This window comes from Sciurus vulgaris (assembly GCF_902686455.1).
Source record: "Sciurus vulgaris genome assembly, chromosome: 10".
Classification (NCBI taxonomy): Eukaryota; Metazoa; Chordata; class Mammalia; order Rodentia; family Sciuridae; genus Sciurus; species Sciurus vulgaris.
This window is the reverse complement of record NC_136470.1, coordinates 137,512,802-137,528,897: the sequence shown is the minus strand read 5'-3', so window position 1 is coordinate 137,528,897 and position 16,096 is coordinate 137,512,802. Positions and strand designations below refer to the sequence as shown.

Sequence of the window (16,096 nt, the reverse complement as noted above, 5' to 3'; positions counted from 1 at the left end):
ATGCCACCATCAACCACCCAGTTTCCTATGCAAGCACTTAGGAGTCAGCAGACTCCTCTCCACTCCTATACTACAGCTCCGTCCAATCACCAGTGTCCTGTCCATTCTTTACCAATTCAATTTTCCTGACTTTCCATTTGTATGAGTCCATTTTCCTTTACTATAATACAATATCTGAGGCTGGACACTTTGTAAAGAAAAGAGGTTTATTTAGTTCACAATTCAGGAGGTTCAAGGGCATGAAACTGGACTTGGCCTGACTCTAATGAGGACCTTATGGCAGATGGCATCTCAGTGGTAAGAGGAAGAAATCACATAGCCAGACAGGAAACCAGAGTGGCTAGGGAAGTGTCAGTCTTGCTCACCATAACAGCCCTCTCTAGAGGCACTGCCCTCCAAGATCTACTTACTTCCCACTTCCTGCTTCTTAGAGTTTCTGCACCACCTCCCAACACTGCCCACTGAGGACCAAGATCCCAGTATGATCCCTCGAGGGACACACTCAAACCACGTCCAAACCACAGCATCATTTCTATCTCCTCTGATGTGACACCACTCCAGAGCCCCACTTAGAGCCTCCGCCTTCATTGCAAAAAATGGTCTCCCTGATACAAGTTGTGATAGCCGTACAGTCCACTTTCATACAGCGGTCAGGGTTGTCGTTCTAAATGCAAACCTGCTTAAAACCTTTGAACGGTCCTTTACCATCCTAAGGACTGGCCATTTTGCAAATGGACTTTGTTTCCTTACCCCCCTTTCCCTTTATAGAATGTTTTCCTCTACTGAACCTTTGCTCCTTGCTTGCCCTTCTTTCAGGCTAGCTCATCTCCTGCCACCTCTGGGAAACTGAGAGGCATTCTGGGTTTCAAGTCGATTACAACAGCATTTTCCGTGTTTCTGTAGGCCCCTGGGCAAAACTCCACCAAGGCTCTTCCCACACAGCACTTTAATTTTGTTGTATGTGTCTGTCTCCATTATACTTATCCTTGAAGAGAAGTTGTTTTTTTATTTTTGAATCTCCAAGCCAAGTATAGTACAGTAAGTTCTGAATACATTGCTGCTGACTACAGAAGTTTTAATTGACTTCTATCACATCTGGAAATTTTGCTCAAGCAAAGTTGATTTTCTTTTCTTTTTCTTGTTCTTTGTTTCTTTTGTTCTTCAAATCCCTTGCTCTCTGTATTTTTCTTTCTTTTTCTCTTAAAATGTATTCATCTTAAAAGACAAGCAAGAAAACACCCTCAACCCTAGTCCTTTCATCTTAGCCCCACCCTTTTGAAAGTTTAGTCCAGTTGTTACTATGAATTCCTGACTCCCAGCGATTCTTCAGTTCACTCCAGGGACATTGTTCTTACCAATGATATCGATTGCTTTTTAACTGAGAAAGTCTAGCTTTACCTTGAGTGACTTTTCTTTAGCATTTCAGATTGTTGACCCCTCCCTTTTTCTGGAAATCATTAATTTGGCTTCTGCGGCTTGGCCTACATCATCTCTGAATGTTAACCCTGAATCCAGCCTGCCTTTGCTTAAATGCTGGTGTCTCAAGAGGTCCCTATTAATTATTTTTTTTCTTATTCTCCTTGCATAATTTCATTTAATTCTGCATCTTTAGCAACTACCTGTATACCCAGTGAAGCCAAACTTTGACCTCTAGAACTCTATTTTCAATGTATAACTTCTATATCTCACAATGTCCTCAAACTTTACAAGTTAAAATTGTTTCTTTCCTCAAACATGATTTTTGTTGTTGTTGTTTACTGTCCCAGTGAATTAGCAGTGGAGTCAAGGTATTGACTGTACTCTTTCTCCAGAGTTCTAGATTAAACTACATAATAAATAAATTTTAAACGAAAAGTTATCCTCTGTATATTCCAAGTGAGCTTCTGTATTAATTATCACTGTATAACAAATTACCACAGATTTAGCTGTTTAAACAGCATACATTGATTATCTTAAAATTACTGTGGGCCAGGAGTCCAAGCGTGGCTTAGTGAGTCCTCTGCTCAGTGTTCCGTGAAGCTGCAGTCAAGGTGGTGACCTGGCACTCGGCTCTTTTCTGAAGTTAAGAGTCTTCTTCCAAGATCAAGTGGTTGATGGTAAACTCAGTTTCCTTGCGGCAGCAGAACGCATGGCAGCATGCTTATTTAAGGCCAGGAGGAAGACGGTGGACTTGCTCACCCTGTTTTAAAGAACTTACCTGACTCGGTCAAGCCCATCCAGGAAAATATCTGTTTGATTCACTCAAAACCAGTTTATTAAAGGATCTTAATTACATCTGCAAAACTCTCTTCACTTTTCTTATGACATTATCTTGGGAGAGAATATTACATTGCTTTTATCATTTTTTTTTTTGGTTAGAAACCAGTGTCAGGTCCTACCCACACTCACGTGGTGGAGTGTAATACCAGGGCATGGGGCATTGGAAGTCATTCTAGAATTCTGCCTGCCAAAGCTTAATTTAAAAAAAAAAATTATATATATATATATATATATATATATATATATGTATAAATGTGAAAACCAATAGATGTTTGTCATTTGGAGATGCTGCAAGGTTGAATACAACAAAGAAAAGTATGGAACTTTAATTTACCATCTTTGAGTTCACTGGGGATGGCACATAGTTGAAAGATGGAGAAAACAGTTTTCTTACTGCCTGGGGCAGGAGATAGGTCCAAGTCTCTAAACTTTAGATTATAAGATCCTAAAAGGAATAATTAAATAAGTAGTTCTGAAAGACAGACATTTACTTACATAGTGGCTTAATTTGAGAACCATTTTTACCATGTTTAGCCTCCTTCATACGGAGAGGATAAATGTGATTATGTGTCTATAGTAAGTTAAATGATTTTCTTCAGTATACGTTAATTCAACTTTTCTAATAGCTTTTTTCCTTTTAATACCTTTGCAGACTGGTTTCCATCAGAAGCACCAGTCTTTCCTCAGGCAGTTCAGCCTCACTTGATGTTCTCATATAGTTTCAAAGACATTTCTACAGGAGTTCCTGCATTGGTGACTTGCCTTCCTGGCCCACAGCCCTGAGGGTGTGTGCTCTGTGGCTCTCTCTGCTGCTTCCTGGAGTTAAGACAGCAGGCGTTAGGGGTGAAGCCTACTGAGAACCCTGCCATTGCAGGCACAGCCTGACCTGGTGCATTTCTCTCCTTTTCTTGCCACGGCAACGCCCACTGGGCATGCTCAGGGGAGGCTGGAGTTAAGTTCCTACAGATACGTGGTCACTTCTCTGTTTTCCCTCTCTTTTGCTTGGGCAACTGCCACACTGAGGCACTGCAGCCACTCTTCTGCATTTTTCTCATCCTTGGCCTTGAAAATGTAGGTTTTACTGTCTGTGAAGATTTCAAAAGCCCGAGGGAGAGAGCGGTCCCTGCGTTTCTTGGCCACAGCTTTCACACTCTGTACCTTGCTGAGCTCTATTGGGGCATCTTCAGGATCATCTTTCTGAAATGCATGGAGAGGACAGAAGATGAGCTGGCTCCTGCTGTAGGCTAGTGCTCTGGCTTCTAAGGGGTTTTATTTTATTTTATTTTATTATTTTTTGGTACCAGGGGTTGAAACCAGGGATGCTTTACCACTGAACAATATCCCCAACTCTTTTTTTTTTTTTGGTACCAGAGATTGAACTCAGGGGCACTTTTTTTGGTACCGGAGATTGAATTCCTAGCCCTATTTTGTATTTTATTTAGGGATAGGATCTCACTGAGTTACTTGGGGGTCTCCCTAAGTTGCTGAGGCTGGTTTTGAACTCATGATCTTCAGCCTCTGGAGTTGCTGGGATTACAGGCATGCTTCACAGCACCTGGCTGCCAGGGGCTTTAAACAAGGGCAAACCCTTTTGCTTCCTGTGACTCAAGACCTTTGCTATTTGGGATGTGAAGGCCCCAAAGAGCCAGTAGAAAACCAAGGGAGTAGGCAATTGGGTCTTCATTGTAGTATCATAAGTTGGCACAAGATAGCGATCTATAGAACGTTATTAGTATTTGGGAGTGGGGAGAGTGCTTTGATTTTCTGTCATTTTCTGTTGAAGACAGCAGTACAGTTTGGAGTTCTATTAACTCAGAATTTCAGAGAGTTTTGGAGGCACAACAAAGAAATTTCCTTTGTGCTACCTGTGAGAGAGGTTTGGATGAGACCGTAATGGAATAAACTGGGATCCAGTGTTTAAGTAGATCAAACTTTTCCAAACCTCTTCCAAACTTCTGTAGCATGTATTGTCTATACCCGTGAGATGAAAGAACATTTAATGAAGCATCATTTGTCTTTAATGAAAACAGAGGTTTAAGGATCTCTGCAGCTCCAGGATTCTCACACTGGGCTAGCACAATTGTCTTAAGGCAATTAAATATTTCCTGAAAGCAATTTCAGGTCTTTGAGGTTCCTGAATACATTTTTTTCTACTAGAGAACGCACCTGTGGTTGAGAATCTTGTCCATTTTCCTCTCCCATACCCCCATTTACAGTTACCCTTCTTTCATTTACCACGAGAAGGCACCCTTCTCAGCCATCTTAGCCTTCTTATGGTGTATTGTCCCACTTGGACAAATCTCAGGAGCTTCACACAAAAACACAATTTAATATATTGGTGTCAGAAATATCTGTCAACCAAGCAAACAGTCACTCTCCACCAGTTTCATTAGGACATAACATTTCCTTTTCTAATATCTAATAGTTGTTTATTAAATTTGGTTTATATCATAACTGATATAAATTCTAAAAAGGATAAATCAGAAAATATTAATATTTAGAGACTGATGATCACAAGAAGTTAAAAAAATTCAATTTATACATATAGTTTTATTATAGTGAAAATTATAGGGAGATTGGGATAAATGATGTTGGGAGATACAACAAATATTATTTCAAGGCAAAAAGCAATGTAAATATCCATGAAAACATGTTAATTTATGTATTTTTAAAAATTAATGATGTCAGGGATCAAAGTGCTTTGGTGTTTTATTCTAATAAATATATTTAAAGGAGAGATGGGATCTTTCTATTTTTAAGTGTCAATATTTATAATACAATGAAAATTACAGTCTGTGCAACTGTTAAAACTTATAATGAAGGTGTTGATGCAACTGAAAATATTGCAAGGTATTTCACAAAGTTTTCAAAGTTATTTTAGGGGATATGCAGGAGAAAGTCTGAAGATGCATACACTAGACAATGCCTTATTAACTGAATTTGGTTTAAATTAAAGTAATAGAATTATAGTTCTTCCAATTAGTCTAAGGTATAGAAATTGATACATGGAGGAACTGATGAGGAAACTAAAAAATTATCATAGTAACCTAAGGAGGAACAATGAATCAATTAAAATAGGAATAAACAGAAAGTCAAAGGACACTGTGGCCTAACTAGTTAGTAGAGATCAAGACCCTAATGATGCAAAAGTAAAAAAAATCGCACTGTAGTCTTTCAGCCTCAGTTTTAATTTAAAAAATGCACATTTCCCTCATTTAAAAGAATGACTTTTTAATGATGTGGCTGAAGTTTCAGCTAATGACCACTGGCAAGTTGTATCCCTGGAGATTAGAGGTATTTTGCTGTGGTCTTCATGCTGTATCATGTTATTTCCTACAATTTGAGCCACATGTTCTGTCAGATTTTTTGAATGCCAAACCACTATTCCCTGACAAGATGTCATACAAGATACTAATTGTAACTAGCTTGTTCTCGTCTTCTTTTTCTTTAGTTTAACATAAAATCTACAAATTTACTACTTGGGCTAAACAAAATAAAGCAAAACAAAATAGCACAATAATCCCAAATCAAACCAATCCCCAAACTTAAGAAAATAAGTTATTCTTTAAACTTTACTCAAATATCCTGAGTTAAGCCAGGCACTGTGGTGCATGTTTTCCCAGTGGCTTGCAAGGCTAAGGTAGGAGGATTGCAAGTTTAAAACCTGCCTCAGCAATTTAGTGAGGCCTAAGCAACTTAGCAAGATGCTATCTCTTAAAAAAAAAAAAAAAAAGCCCCAAAATAAAAAGTAGATGTAGCTCAGTGCTCAGTGGTTAAGTTCCCCCTGGATTCAATCCCTGCTGAAAAAAAAAAAAAAGTCCTGAGTTAAAAAGTATACAGGTCATTATTTGTGTTCTGGAAAAATATTCTTATAGACTAACTCTGCTTTTTCTTAAGGGGTATGAAAAATCATTACATCTCCACTTCTATTTCTGATTTCTTGAACAAATACAGGAAATTCAGATGATCATTTTAAGCACTTTAAAAATGCTTCAATGTGAACCTAGTCAAAAAAAAATTTTCCTTCAAACCTCCAAAAACTGTTTTAAGTTGAAGTTGCCATGAAGGGAGGGGAAGGGGTATGTGGGTAGGAAGGATAGTGGAGTGAAATAGACATTATTACCTCATGTACATATATGACTGCATGGCCAATGTGATCATATGATATGTAAGATCAGAAAAATGAGAAATTATACTCCATTTGTGTAGATTTATCAAAACACAAAAATTCATTCTACTGTCATGTATAACTAATTAGAACAAATAAAAAAATTAAAAAAAAATCCAGCCACAGAAAAATTCACATTTGTATGTTATGATGCAGATGAAGTAATGTGAGTTGAAAATGTTGCAAAAATATTTTAAAAACCTGTCAAAGGGGCTGAGGAGATAGCTCAGTTGGTAGAGTGCTTGCCTGGCAAGCACAAGGCCCTGGGTTCAATCCCCAGCACCACAAAAAAACAAAAACAAAAACAGAAAACCTAGCAAAAAGTTTTATTAATTAAAAGCAGAGATCAGAATTTGTGATATACCATATTTAATTTCTATTAGGTAAATTTTTCAAAAAAAGTTTGTATTGAGAACTATAAATATATAGTGCCTATACCCAGAGTGAATTGAGATTTTTAACTAATTTAACATCTTTAATTAATTAATTAGGGATCTTTTGGTTGATGTGGTGAAGTGTACATGTCCACCTGACTGGGCTAGTGGATACCCAGATAGTTGTTAAAATATGATTTCTGAGTGTGTCTGTGGGGGTGTTTCCAGAAGAGATTGAAATCGGAATGAGTAAAGGAGACTTGCTATCATCAGTATCTAATACACTATGGCTGAAAGAAGTGGAGGAAGGGCTGTTTGCTTCCTCTTCTTGAGCTGAGACATCCACCTCCTGGCCTCAGACAGCAGAGCTCCTGTACTTGGACCTTTTTGGACACTGGGACTTAAACCAGTCCTCCCCCAGGTTCACCCCCAGTTCTAGGCCTCTGGCCTCAGTCTGGGTATTACAGCATTTCTCTCTTGCTTCCCAGGCCTGAGGTTTTGGACTGAATCACACTGTCAGTTTCCTGGTGCTCTAACTAAGATGCTGATGACATCTTGTGGGACATCTCAGTCTCCATAATTGTGTGAGTCCATTCTTACAGTAAATCCCCTCTATGTCTCTCTATATGCTATTGTTCTGTTTTTTTGGAGACCACTGACTAGTACAACTCACCACTGGCTCTATGTTTTAAGTGTGCATGGAAGCAGCAGTGCATCCTCATTTAAGAACATGCTCTGGAGTCGCAGCCTAAGCTGGACTCCACTGAAACCCTCTCTCACTTTATCAGTAATGCCCTTGGGCAAGCCAGCCTCTTGGAGCCTCAGATTCCTGACTGGCAATATGACTATAATAGTAGTGCTGGCCTCATGGCATTGATCTGAGGCTTGTGTGAGGCTGTGCAGTGTGGCACATGACAGACACTGAATACGTGCTCTTATGACTACGTTTCAAAGTGGCCAAGAAGTAGTTCAAGATTCCATGCTCCAATCCTGAATGAGCAGAGCTTAATAATGAACAAAACTGTCATGAAAAGAAGGAAAGAGGATAACTGTTCCACTTGACTGGGATGGGATGCTATTTCAGAGGATCTCACTGAAAGTATAGAATCCAGGTACTTACTGAGCATCCTAGCTCAGATTTTAAATTACATTAATATTTATTAACTCTGCTAGAATTCCATTCTACTCATTAACTGAATGTCAAATGAATGAAAGATGGTAATATTTTCCCTAATCAGAATTGAACTTTGTTAGCTGGCCATGGTGGACTGTGATCCCTGTGACTCAAGAGATGGATGCAAGAGCATCACAAATTCAAAACCAGTCTCAGTAACTTACTAAGACTGCGTCTCAAAATAAAAAATATAAAGGTTGGGGATGTGTCTTAGTGGTTCAGCACCTCTGGGTTCAGTATCCAGTACCAAAAATAAATAAGTAAATAAAATAAAAAATGAAATGTTGTTAATATAAAATATATTTACATCAACTTTTATTTCTTCCTTCCTGTCTACTATTCCCCTTTTGGCCCTCCAATTCATATAACCTGTAGCTATTTTGAAAACCAGAGGCAATATCATAAGCCATAAATTTCTGTAGGTGGTCCCTAAGAAGACAATAGCACCATGTTTGAGTCAAGACCACAAAGTAGTTTCTCTTCAGTTTAATTTCTAAAGCTTATGTCAACTAAAAAAAGCTCCCATAGCTGGGTATATAGCTCAGTTGGTAGAGTGCTTGCCTCGCATGCATAAGGCCCTGGGTTCAATCCCCAGCACTGCAAAAAAAAAAAAAAAAAAAAAAAAAAAAAAAAAAAAAAGCTCCCATAATAAATGACTGTGAGCAAACTAAAATAAGAATTAGAATAGACAAAGGGACATCTGCAACAAAATTATACTGTGTGATTGTAAATGGAAAAAAATTATCAAAAGTTTAACTCAAGACAAAATACCTAAGGAGTTGGTGGAGATCAAGGCCTTAAAAATGCAAGCAAGATAGATGATGGAACAACTTACAGACTTTCCTTTTTGAAACAGAAGTTGATTTCCAGCCAGTGTAAAGTAACGAGTTTTCCACCTTTTGATGAACTTCCATCTGACTTGCTTCTCCTTAAGTTTCCCTTCGATGAGAGGCTGGCCATCTTGGTTTATAACTGTTGGGGTGACAGAGCAATCAAGCCATTCATTTTCCTTTATTGACTTGGCAAGCGATCAAGAGTCAGAATTGTACAGTGAACCAGAACTCAGTAAGCATATCTGAAAAGAGGGTTAATAAATTGTGAATTTGGTTAACCCTTCCTTTGTCTCTGAAAGGATGCACACTTCAGACAGGAATAATGAGAATGTATGAAGCCCTCACTAAGATCTTCAAAAGGAATTATTAGCTCACAAAGGAGCATCTGGTCCAGGGGACCTGGGTTCATAGGACACACCACTCCCTGCACTTCTTGGCCCCTCTATTCTATGTCTTCTGTTCCTTAGGTCAGAATGACCAAATCAGTTTACAACAAGTATGAAATGTTGGCCCCAAATAGTGTGCCATAAGCTCATTTCCTATTTTTGATTTTTCCAATAACTAGATAATAAAACGCAAGTTTCCATGCTTTATGACACGTAAACTGCTTAGAAATATAGCTTAATAAATAATCATAAAACAAGTATATTTAAATATTTGGCATCAAAGGTCAACATACTGCTCCAAAAGACGAGTTTTCTAAAGCCATCACACTAAACTGTAAGGCAAACATACCCAAATCTCTTGTACATATTTTGACTGACACACTCAGACATTCTCTCTCCTCTCCATACTTCCATTTTCCTTAGTCAACAACTGACTGCTTCTTTCTATTTGAAATGCTTCCTTCAAGACACCGTTCCCACACCCAGGCCAGAGTGGCTTCCCCTATACAGGCTCTCATAGAATGTTTCTTTTTATCAGCCGTCAGCATTTGTGATGGTCACTGGTGTTTGTCTGACTAATGTCTTTGTGTCCCAACTCAGCTGAAGGGGCCCAGGTGCAGGGGCTTTGCTTACTCAATCACCAGGTGTCTAACTCAGCACCTGGCAGAGTGAGGGAGTCTGTATTTCCTGAATGAGTCTTGCATTGATGCAGACTGTGATTACACATGATCTCAGAATGAGAAGATCCATTAGTGTCAGAAGTTGAGATACTAAAGAATTTCATTCTTTTGACCAATGACATAAGATCAACTCATTAAACTTATGTGAAAGTCTGTGGTTTCAGTGCGGATGGACAACGGAAGCTCCATTTAGAGCAGGGTGACATTTAGTTATGTACATTTATGTTGTTTTCATAGCACCTTGAAGTAATGAAATTTGTTCCACTGCTTTGGAAAAACTGGACGGTGCCTGTTTGACCATATGAGAACAACCCTGCTTTTCTACACTATCAGGTATTTTTTTCCTAATGTAGGTCAAATAACTACCTCAGACAGGTGGATTGTCTATCTTGGCAAGAGCACTTCCAGGGTAAGGATAATAAAAGGTTGTTTTCATAAGCAAAGTTCTATTAGAGATAGTTTGACTTTTTCTCCTTGTCTGATGACTATTCAATTGGCTGTTCTCCTGTCAACTTCAAATTAAGGGTAACAATGGAAAATATGTATCAAAATATATTACTAGGTAGTGATAAGGGTTATTGTAAGGGTAGACCAGGGAGGGTGCCTGGAGGTGAGTATGCAAGTCTTTAGGAGTCAGGAAACAGCAGGAGCAGCTGGGGGTCTGCCTGGACGGGGGTGGGGAGGTGTTCAGTAGGTGTTTATTCACACCATGCTGCAGAGTCACAACACTAGCAGTAGGAGGAAAGAAAGTTTCAAGATTCAGGAGGAAAACAACAACAAAAATCAAAATTAAAAAAAAAAAAAAAAATGAAAACCAGCACCACCAAAAAAATTCCAGGCCAAAAATTAGGTTAAAAATATTTTAGAAAAATGTTTTTCCATGTTTTCAAATTAGAAAAAATAGTCTTATTGTAATGTTCAAGGATTTTGAATATGAACTAAGAAGGTTTAGACTTGAAATAACAATAGCCCCCTTCTTCTCAAAGGGAACTGAGAGGTCAAAAATCAAAATCAAGATGTGTGTGTGAGGTCATTGGGTCAATGCCAGCAGGTAGCACTACTTCCCTCCCCCATCTTCCTTGAAGGTTTTACTCCAGTTTGAAATCACACTGCTTTCTTGCCACAGTTTTAATGCTAAGGCAATTTAATGTAACACTATTTAATAATGATACATTTCTTATTTACCCAAAGAAATATTGGAAATAGTTAAGACACCCAGGATGATTTGGAGTCATGATTGACTTTGGTAATATCTGAGCGCACAGACCCTCTGGGTCTGGTGCAGGGGATTCACTTCTGTTTCTCCTCAAGGTAGATCCAGATGCTTCACTTGAAGACTGTACGTGACAAAAGTTTACAAGAAGCACTTGGCCAGATTGTTGAGGGATCCTTAGAGGCATGGGGTGAGCTGGGTGTCAGGCCCACACTACCCTTGATAGCAATTGGAACCCACACTGTGACCACATCTATCAATCTACATGTTCTTCAGAATGCTAATACAAATATTTACACATTAATTGCAACCCTTTTGTGCATCAAGAGTTTAAAATATTTGTTGACAGAAAATGAATTTTGAAGGTGCTACTCAGAGTGAAGTTGATGAGTAAAAGTGAAATAATAACAGGTTCCTTAAAGCTGAGTCTCCACAGCAGGAGGAATATACCGACAAATACTCACTCACCGTTCTCTCGGCCATCCCTCAACTCACACGTCTGGATCACTGTGTTCAGATCTGAAGGGTCACAAAACCTGGCTTACAGGGAGCTTGGCTTTATTACCTTGTGGGTAGGTAAAGTATTTTACAAAGCTCAGTGTTCAGCTTGGCCAGTGCCCCTGGAGGAGTTCAAGCTAAGTGTTACCCCAAGAGACGAAATGCCACTTCTGGTTGGAAAGAGAGGCCAGTGATGAGGAAGGGGAAAGCGTTTCCCAGGGTAAGTGCAGAAGTGGCTGCAGTGCAGGGAGAATGTGCAGAGGAGCTCTGGACGCTGGGACAAAGAAGGGGTCAGAGGCAGGTCCTGAGGCATTTGCTCTGGGGAAGACAGGTGGGGGTTGGGGGACACATTGATCCACAATTTTCAAGGTATAAGTCAGGAAGGAGACTGGGCCTCAGTCATGGGAGGTCACATGGACTTTTTTGGGGTGATCTTCTGAAGCCATAGTAGAAAGAACTAGTGAGGGGCTGGAGCCTGAGGCCCAAACACTGCTCAGAAGGCTTCATGGCCCCCAGCTGGGGTCAGCAGTGTACACAGAGGGCCCAGCAGGAAGCAGGTGGCCTCCAGCTGGGTAACTGAGGAGGTTAATAAAGGGACAGTTTACACAGGTGTGGGCAAGGTGTGGACAGGCACCATAGCTCTCTGGGGCCAATGACCATGCAGTCCAACACCTCTCTGCCTGAAGAGGAAAGGGAAAGGACAGTTAGGGATCCTGAGGGAGACCTGTCCATGGCAAGCACTGTTCAGAGTGGAGACCCAGTCAGCCCACAGTGGCCAAGTAGGGAAGGAGCTACCTCGAACACCTGCCTCATTCTCCTCCACAGTGACACCTGCTGGTGCCTTAGTGCTGAGCAGAACCAAAAGCCAGGGGTCAGGAGAACACGGATGCTGTCACATGACCTCGCGGGCGTGGAGCTGGGTAGACAGATGGAGAACAGGCTAGTGGAGCGTAGATCTATGTCACATTGGGCAAAGTTGGAATCGGTATCTGCAGCGTGCTCATTTATAGGTAGTTTGTGCCCCATTCCATAGTGGTTTGAGCACTAGACAGGGTGGCAATGGCCTGTTCTGGAGGAGGGGTAGGAAGGAGCAAAGGGAAGCAAAATATAGAGGAACATCTTTTTACACCTCGGGAGTGGAACTTACTAGAAGCAAATGAAGTGCCGCAGTAGTTGCTTCCCAGTTAATGAGATGGTCCAACAGTCTTAAAACTCTTGTCACGGAATACTGAGTTCCACTTTTTATTAGTACCTTCTGCTGTTCATTAATTCTCCCTCTATTTTATTCAAAATGCCATTATGGAAGGTACCAGGTGAGGGACATGCCAGGAAAGGGGGATGCAAGGACAACAGGGCAGTCTGAATTTAAGAGGGAAGCCAGTGCAGTAGTCACAGTTCAGAGGCTAAACCCAGGACAGAGCTGTGCTCAGGGTCTCTTAGTGTAAACTGGGGTGGAGGAAGCAGGGAAGCTTTCCCAAGCAGATGTTATCGGAATTGAACTCCCAGGAACAAGCTGCAGGTGTGAAGGTGAGGGAGGAAGGTTAGTCTGAAAACCAAACAAAAGAACTAAACCAGCAGAGGGACAGAGCTGAGGGAGAGGCTTGAGCTGTGTTCTGGGAGCTGTAACTCAGTCTGTGTGGGCAGAATCCAGGCAGGAGCTGGAGACCCACCCGGTGGGAGAAGAGGAAGTGATGAGGTGTGAGACTCAAGGAGAGGCCAGTCCCAGAGAGCCTCAGCCTTCACGTGAGCTGGAACCTAGTGCTTTGTAAGGTATGAAAGGCAATATTTGAAGACATATGACCCCTTTCATCTTAGGAACACAAGAATTTAATGATTTAAAGTCTGCATCTCAAAGTGCATGGCAGTTCTGAATGTTTTTGACTAATTTTAATTAAATACAGTGTGTCATATTTGCTCCTTATGTAACAGATGACATAGGACTGTGTGGACTTTCTCTGATCTATTATTTGTGGGGCAAGGACACTGTCCTTTATGACTGGCTGGTCTTGGGTACGTCATTTAATCTTAGTAAGCTTCAGTTTCCTCCCTCTAGAGTTGTGCTTAACTATAGGGGCGATATGCATGGTGATGTGGGTTGTGCACAAGGGCACTCTGCCAGGGTGGGGAGGGGAGCTGGAATTCAGCCTGAATTTGAATTCGAGCCATATACCCCTGAGTGCACTATGCCCACTATAAGTAAAGGGACATAAAAGTGGCAAGAAGGTTCACAGTGGCTGCCAACCAAGACCTGGCCATAGTAAGGAGCAATAACCAGCAGTTACCAACATCATAATTATGCTAAGCAAAAATGATAATCATCATCCTTTCATTGTGATGAAAGGGATCCTGGAGACAGGGCTCAGTCAGTCCGGCCAGGAGTCCTCCGGGGCCTGGCTATTGTCTCAAAATGGCGGCAGCCACGTGTAATCAAACCTGCAGGTACTGTGACTGTGAACTTCCAGGCAGCAGCAGGAGCTGGTGCTCCACTGGTGGTTGGCGATCAGTTTGCTGACTGTTGTCGGACGATCGGGAGGTGAACCTGGAGCATTGGGTGATGGATAGGGGTAAGGCAGGCGATGGACAGGCGAGAGGCAGGCAAATAGCGGATGATAGATGCCTGACAGTGAGCAATCTGCTCTCAAAAAAGGTGTTGATATGCTGGCAGACTGCAGCTCATCACAGCAGACAATTGGGTAAACACCAGGGGATCGATAAGCAGCAAAAACTGCCTCACGGAGAAACAGATATCCTCTGCTTGAATCCGGTGTTACAGAGTGACAAGGAACGCAGCCTCCCTCTAGTCCACCATCTTGGATCTCTGTCATTGGGATTTTAATTGGAATTGTATTAAATCTGTATAGCACTTTTGGAAGTATGGCCATTTTGATAGTATTAATTCTGTCTATCCAAGAACACGGGAGATCTTTCCATCTTCTAAGGTCTTCTTCAATTTCTTTCTTTAATGTTCTGTAGTTTTCATTAAAGAGGGCTTTCACCTCTTTCGTTAGATTTATTCCCGAGTATTTTATTTTTTTAGAGGCTATTGTGAATGAAGTTGTTTTCCTCATTTCTTTTTCAGATGATTCATCACTTATGAATAGAAATGCATTAGATTTATGTGTGTTGATCTTATATCCTGATATTTCATTTATTAGGTCTAGAAGTTTTCTGGTGGAGTTTTTTGGATCCTCTAAATATAGAATCATGTCATCTGCAAATAGTGATAGCTTGAGTTCTTCTTTTCCTATTTCGATCCCTTTAATTTCTTTGGTCTAATTGCTTTGGCTAGTATTTCAAGGATGATGTTGAATAGAAGTGGTGAAAGAGGGCATCCCTGTCTTGTTCCAGTTTTTAAAGGGAATGCTTTCAGTTTTTCTCCATTAAGAATGATGTTGGCCATGGGCTTAGCATAAATAGCCTTTACAATGTTGAGATGTGTTCCTATTATCCCTATTTTTTCTAGTGTTTTGAGCATGAAGGGGTGTTGTATTTTGTCAAATGCTTTCTTGCATCCATTAAAAATATGGTTCTGGCAAAACTGGAAATCCATATGCAGTAAAATGAAATTAAACCCCTATCTCTCACCCTGTAGAAAACTCAAAATGGATCAAGGATCTAGGAATTAAACCTGAGACCCTTCACCAAATTGAAGAAAAAGTAGGCCCGAATCTTAATCATGCTGGCTTAGGACCAGACTTCTTTAACAAGACCCCCATAGCACAAAAATAAAAGCAAGAATCAATAAATGGGATGGATCAAACTAAAAAGCTTTTTCTCAGCAAAGGAAACAAATCAATAATGAGAAAAGAGAGCCTACAGAGTGGGAGAAAATCTTTTCTATACACACCTCAGACAGCACTAATCTCCAAAATTTATAAAGAGCTTAAAATACTTTACACCAAAAATACGAAGAACCCAATCAATAAATGGGCTAAGGAACTGGGTAAACACTTTACAGAAGATGATATACAAGTGATCAACAAATATATGAAAAAGTGTTCATCATCTCTAGTAATTAGAGAAATGCAAATTAAAACCACCCTAAGATTTCATCTAACTCCAATTAGAATGGCTATTATCAAGAACACAAGCAATAGTAATTGTTGGTGTGGATTTCCCCACGGAAAAAGGCACACTCATACATTGCTGGTGGAGTTGCAAATTGGTGTAGCCACTCTGGAAAGCAGTATTGAGATTCCTCAAAAAATTTGGAATGGACCCACCATTTGACCCAGCTATCCCACTCCTCGATTTATACCCAAAGGACTTAAACTTAGCATACTACAGTGATGCAGCACATCAATGTTCATAGCTGCTCAATTCACAATAGCTAGATTGTGCAACCAACCTAGATGCCCTTCAGTTGATGAATGGATAAAGAAACTGTGGTATATATATACACAATGGAATATTAGTCAGCTACAAAGAAGAATAAAATTATGGCATTTGCTAGTAAATGGATGGAGTTGGAGAATATCATGCTAAGTGAAATAAACCAAGCCCCCAAAACC

The 16,096-nt window shown here is 40.3% G+C and overlaps 1 protein-coding gene across 2 annotated transcripts in view; it reads right to left on the bottom strand.

The window, feature by feature from the left end:
- Positions 1-3,137: 3,137 nt before the first annotated feature.
- The window catches only part of VEPH1 (ventricular zone expressed PH domain containing 1), a 238,800-nt gene continuing 225,841 nt past the window's right edge, over positions 3,138-16,096 (bottom strand). For both annotated transcript variants that reach the window (XM_079100391.1, XM_079100395.1), the window contains 2 exons: positions 8,811-8,947; positions 3,138-3,456 (listed from right to left, as the gene is read on the bottom strand). In XM_079100391.1, coding sequence (XP_078956517.1) covers positions 3,220-3,456; positions 8,811-8,947 — 374 coding nt within the window. In that variant the 3' untranslated portion in view covers positions 3,138-3,219. The remainder of the gene's footprint in view (positions 3,457-8,810; positions 8,948-16,096) is intronic.